Below are 6,510 nucleotides of genomic sequence, written 5' to 3' on the forward strand. Positions count from 1 at the left end.
CTTCTCAAGTTTATAGTTTCATTTTCCGATATTGATGAAATAACATATGAATAATTAATTATTAATGATGACGTAGATATCAAATTCGTGCTCAATTGTCAAATTATGACTACTGATTATTTCCGATTATAAAATAGATTATTAATACTATAGTAATATAATAAATACAGCACTGCTGAAAGATGTAAACAAATGAAAAATTTGAACTTTTTCACTTCTAAGCTCCACCTTCTAATTTGCATGTCAAAGCTTTCTGTACCACGATCGAGTAGCTCGTAGTAATTTTGTCGATACAAATTTAATTTTGTCGATACAAATTGAATTTTGTCGATACAAAATGAATGTTGTCGATACAAAATGAATTTTGTCGACACAAAATGAAATTTTGTTGATACAAAATGAATTTTATTGACACAGAATGAATTCTGTCGACACAGAATTAATTCTGTAGAATGGATTATGTCCAAATAGAATTATTTCTGTCGACACAGAATTCAATTATGTGTCACATAATTGTATTATGTCGACAAAATGAGTAATGTCCCGAACAGCGCCACGTACTAGGCGGAGGTAAAACATCTGCATCTGCTAAGTATGCAAATTTTAAAAAACAATGAATCAGAGTAAAGGCGTAAAGGTGTAATTGAACTAAACAAAGGCTTTTACAACACCTTGGTACATGAGGCCCATTTTTTCGCAGCCAATCAGCAACTCATTGGTCCATGAGCATTGAATTTAAGGCAGAAGTTAAGATTAGCACTGCTTATTATACGTTTGACTCCAAGCATGGCAGTATCTAATTTCCAGTATTTACTTTTATTCGCGGTTGGTCTTGTATTGACCGTTGGACGTGCTTACGGAAAATCAGAGCAACAAGATCTAAAAGGGAGACAATGTTTGACATCTCATGGCCGTTCTAAGCGGGATGACCATGCTCAGTTTCCCAGACACATACAATATTCTGACCCTGTTGACCTCACGGATTACGCTGCTTATTTTGCAGAGACTTCTGGTGTTCTTCGTTTGACAAATATTGAAGTTGTTCCAAGAAGAAAATTTTCTGTTGCATTTTGGATGAAGCTTGAAGGAGGGCAAGCTGGAAAAACTGGTGTTATAGGTAAGATATTTATTTGTTATGTAAAGTGTATGAGTAGTTGTTGTCTAACCGCGCATTTGTTTATAAACAACACATTATTAAAATTACATTATATTTTGGTAGATTAATTCATAGTTTTGGGCATATAATTCATATAATCATGTGAAATATTTGTTAAGTTACATATATTATTATAATAATTAATTAAATAAATTATTAATAAGTTGCTTAAACAAAGGTGCAGAAATCTGAGAATGTAACGCATCGAATAAACATTTTTTTTATTTAGTAGTATCATATTATTTATATAATTTAAATAATAGTGTTTCCCCAAACTCGTATACCCTAAATTAATAGCAATAAAACAAGAGTAAGTACTCTAAAAGAAACAAAATAATAGTCCTGTTATTGTATTTTAATACTTATCCAATATTACTCCAAAAAACTCCTTAATGAAGTTTTTTTTCTTTTATGCGTCTCTCCCATCTTTATCATTCCTTAATGTCTGCATATATTTTGGTTTACAATAATTCATTTATTATATAATATAATAAAATAACATTATAGATCAAGTTAAGGCAGCACACAAACAAATTTTTTTTTCATAGTACTATATAGTGATCGATAAATTGTGAATTACATTGAATTGTTTTAAAATTGTAGGTCTTAGAGACAAATGCGAAGGATTATTAAAATCGAGTGACTGGGGGATTGGCGTCACAACCGGCAGAAAAAAACAAGATGCTCATCTGTATTTCCAGCTTAAGGATGACCGCTTCGCATCAGCTCCATTCCGCTACCACGTCCACCGATGGTACCACATCGCCGCTACTTACAATGAATCAACTATAAAGCTGTACATTAACGGTGCTATGGTGTCTTCGAAAACTGGAAAAAAACGCCCTATCTTTAAAGAATTCAAACGACAGTGTAAAGAGCTTGAATTTGGTGGCTTGTTTGAACTTGGTGTCCAGTTTAGAGGTGCTGTGGATGACATGCGTTTATGGTCCAGAGCGTTGTCGCATCGTCAGGTTGCGCAGTTGTATAATAACGAATCACATGTGTTTGAAAACATCTTCAGAAACCTTGTTTTCTGGGATCCGTTTGATAATTTTACGAGATGGTCAAGTAAAGATGGTGAATTTCCAGAACTTATTCCATCGGATCTCTTCAGCAAGAAGCATGACTTAAGTTTGGTAACTCCAAAATGTGGTATTACTGTATGCGATAGCCCAATTGTAATGAGGTCGTACATAGACCAGACTTCTCTACGTCGTCCAAAACTAGTACGCTATCGTTTGATCAACATAGCAAACGACGATGGTTCAAATCCAATGTTGTCACAAGAACAAATTGAGGGGCAGCATAACGAACTCAACAAAGCAATTAATAGTTACAACATAACCTTTCTCAGACACGATCATATGGTAAAAAACACTACTTTAAGGAGCAGAAAAATTATTCCGAATTGCGTGTCTAAAGATGTTGGAAATGGCAAATGTGATTTGCAATGTAGTCCAGAGTATACTGGCAATGATGGTGGTGATTGCGATGTTCGTAATTCCAGATGTCCATCATCTCTTATTGGTAATAAGAAGTGTGACGCGGACTGTAACAAAGCGTACCATGATTGGGATAAAGGAGATTGTTGTGATCCTGACGTCACAGACACTTCTGAAACTTGCTTTGATCCATCTTCACTATACTGGTAAGTGTATCTACAAGGTTTTGTTTTTATAAATGTGATTTTGTCCATGTATAACTTGCCCTGAGCTCAATTTGTTAGAAAACTACTACTTACTTACTGTTTTAAATTAAGGCCTAATGTTGCACTGTATTTTCAGTATGTTTATTGGAGAAATGGAATTTAAGACCGTCATTGGATTGGAATCTGTTGAATACTTAAACGTCTACGTTGGTGCCTACTTTGAAAAATCATTCTTGGGCGTAGCTACAATGCCATGGGATGTTAACGTTTATGGTACTCAAGGTAAGATTGTTTTCGGCAACCAAATTTGTTTCAATTGCGTTACTTCAAAGAATAGGCCTACAGGTAATTTGAAAGAAGGGTTATAAAGTAGGTCCTCACCGTATAACATTCGTCACTATTTATAATTAGGTTTATCTGGACAACAATAAACCTTAAATTAAAGCATGGAGAAATAAGTTAGGATTAAAGAAACTAACTTCCTGTCTTTATTTTATCTAAATTGTGTCATTTCATCTATTAGGTGGTATTATAGTACATGCCGACGCATATGGTGCACAAGACTTAATGGACACGCTTATTCACGAGGTTGGACACAGCCTAGGTTTATGGCATGTCTTCCATGGTGTCACAGAGATGGTTTGCGAGGATGAATGTTTTGAAAATGAACCCAGCCTAGAAATTGGTGATCTAATAGCCGATACCAACCCAACACCTTCGAATAGATATTGTCGGGATCCGTTACCGAAAGAGTCTGATGGGCATTGTGGTTTAGGTCACTTTTATGACACACCGTTTACGAATTACATGAGCTACGCAAGTAAGTAAAGCAAAACAAATTTGTTAACACAATGTTTTAATAACCAAACTAATTTATTTTAGCTACAACCAGATACATTACCTTACGGGAAATGTACTTCAAGAAAAAAAGATGGTAAGAAAAAAGACATCAACAGTGTAATTTTTTTTTCTTTTAGATGATTCATGCACCAGCACCTTCACTCCTCAGCAGGCGGCTCGCATGCATTGTTACCTGGATCTTTTCTTTCAGTCATGGCAACAAGAAAGAAAACCTTCAGTAATGCCTTTACCGCCAAATGTAATCTCCAAGCTAGGTGATTCGCTTACATTGGCATGGCAGCCTCCACTTAGCGGGCACAACGTTGCATTAAACTCGGAGCTGTGCCAGGAGTGCGTAACAGGAGATGTTCTTATACAGTATGGTAACACAGCTTCCTCACCACATTCTAAAATTACATATGGTGATTATTCACCGCAACAAGCAACGGGTTAGTGTTCTTAAGCATTATTATATATATTGCGATTATTGTGGCATTGTATCCGCGTTTCTTACGTGGTGGCTTTCATATGTGAAAGCTAGAACAAATCTAAACAAGAAATCCTGTTCATTTCATTATTAAGTTTCTTTACTGTTGTATATAGGTCCTCCAAACAGTGCCAGATGTGCTATAAATCCCGTAGCTTGGCGGATAGATCAAAACGAATGCGAATTCTGCAAACTAAAAGTTAATTTTAAATATCCAGTAATCCCATCAAGACTGACCGTCTGGGTGACAACAGTACGCACTGATCAAGCAATCCACGATATTGAATTAGTGACTGTAAACCGAACTCGAATCAGTCTAGGTGCCGCCGACGTTTATTGTGACATCCCCTACAGCACTAGAATCAACAACGTTATGGAACCAGTGAAATCTGTGATAATCTACACAAATGGCCTCTATGTTGCAATTGATTCTGTCCAGTTGATATCAAAACCTGACCACGGTGGCTGTAAGTCTTGTAAGCCGATCAAGTACATTATAACAAGAAATCCACCATTTGAGGGAGAAGTCGAGAAACTGGTAGATTCTACAACATTTGTGGACGAGTAAGTTTCAATGACCATTTCCAAAATACTTAAATTGAACGAATAAAAACACTTTTATTCTTGTTTTTTTTGTTTACCAATATCACCGTAATAGAAAATATGTTTAATTTCTAGCTCCGTCAACAAATTTACAAAATATACCTACCGTGTCCGTGTAAGCTCAGAAAACATAGTATCTGACTTATCACCACCACTTGTCATCGGAACCGGATTTAGCTTTTGTGGAAATGGTATTATTGAGAGGTTAGTGTATTGAAATCTATCAAATAAGAGAACAATTAAGTAGGCCTATACTACTAATGCGACAAATGCTTACCATTATTAAAAATTACATAAAATGTGTTTTTGTTTGGGGTTTTAGTGATGAGTCATGTGACGATGGAAACGTGTTCAACCACGACGGCTGTAACGTCAACTGTAAAGAGGAAACAGATTTCAGTTGTGAAGGTAAGTTCTTGTAATGCTCATTGTAGTATGTAACAATATTTTAGGAGTTTCTTTTTTTTTTCTATTTAAATAGCGCAGAACTTTTATTTCAGTCAAACAATACATGGATTTACCTTCAACAAATACTGTGTATCTTTTGTGAATGTAGTTTTTTTATTTTTTTATTTCAGGTGAGCCTAGCCTCTGTTACCGTTATGATAGTGACGGTCACTGCGAGGATTTTGAGAAGGAGACGAACGTTGCAGATTGTGGTTTTTATACTCCACCAAGATTCTATGATCAGTGGGTTTCGTACGCCCGAGGCAACCCACGATATCAAGGAACAGAGTGTTCAGAAAGTAACATCTATGGAGAACCCCCGAGGGATCAGGTAATCAAATAACTTATGTTATTTATAGTGCTTTGTTTTGTTCTTAATGTCGGCTCCATCATCCCTTGTCGGATGTATCCTTTCTCAAACATCTGCAACTTCCTTCTGGTCTTCTCTGTTCTCGCCCAAGTTGTTCATGTTTAATGCTCCTTATTTGCGTTTTTGTCTTAACTTTCTGTCAATGTGTTCATCTGTTGTCACTCCCTTCTTGCTATTGCAGATGCACTGCCCATCCCTTGCATCTACTTGTATAATGTTTAATTTATCATTAACTTAAACCAAACATTAATAGAAAAAGAGTACCATGGTAAACCCCGAAAAATGTTAAAAGTAGTGTTCTTTTGGAATAAACTACGATTCATTCATTATATATTTTTTGTCAAAGGTTTGTAGCAACGAGTTAAAAGAGGAATTTGTATGGTATCCGTGCAGGGCCGGTTTTCATGACCAAAATATATGGTTGAAGGTAAAATTACTAATAATAATATAAAGTTTATTTTCTGAATTTTTTAAGGCTATTGATATTTTTGAAAAAGTTGTGCACGGTCATGTAAAATATTGCCCATTGGTGCTAACATGAGAACTTATTCTTTTTTGTAAATTCAAAAAGTTATTTATTTTTTTCCTGATGTTAGGTTGGGTTTCCTATAGAAGTAGTTGCGACTAGAGTTCTGATTTATATCGCTGGCGATGGTGTGACATCACGGACAACACCTCCTACACGAGCATCTGTTACGTTAGTCGACACTAGAGGTATGCTAAAAATGAACATATTTAAATAAATTGGTTATAAACATTTATTTACACTTTATTTCATATTAATAAAACAAAATAATAACTCTTTTATTTTTATTTTAAGAAAGACCATTGTTTAAAAATGCATTTTAATTTGTTTGTATTTACATAGGAGTTAATCATGTTTTGAACAAAGATGTACCACTCCTGTGTACTTCCAACCCAGCCACTTTTAATGTACAACACGACCTCAGCAAAAGATT

General features: G+C 35.2%; 1 protein-coding gene across 1 annotated transcript; it reads left to right on the forward strand.

Annotated features, from left to right (window-relative positions):
• The first annotated feature begins 786 nt into the window (after positions 1–786).
• On the forward strand, positions 787–4,098 carry LOC140047776 (pappalysin-1-like). Its single transcript, XM_072092811.1, has 5 exons — positions 787–1,117; positions 1,760–2,804; positions 2,941–3,086; positions 3,328–3,624; positions 3,782–4,098. The coding sequence occupies exons 1-5, from the start codon at positions 787–789 to the stop codon at positions 4,096–4,098; spliced, it is 2,136 nt and encodes a 711-aa protein (XP_071948912.1).
• The last annotated feature ends 2,412 nt before the right edge of the window (positions 4,099–6,510 follow it).

This window comes from Antedon mediterranea, chromosome 4, assembly GCF_964355755.1.
Source record: "Antedon mediterranea chromosome 4, ecAntMedi1.1, whole genome shotgun sequence".
NCBI lineage: Eukaryota > Metazoa > Echinodermata > Crinoidea > Comatulida > Antedonidae > Antedon > Antedon mediterranea.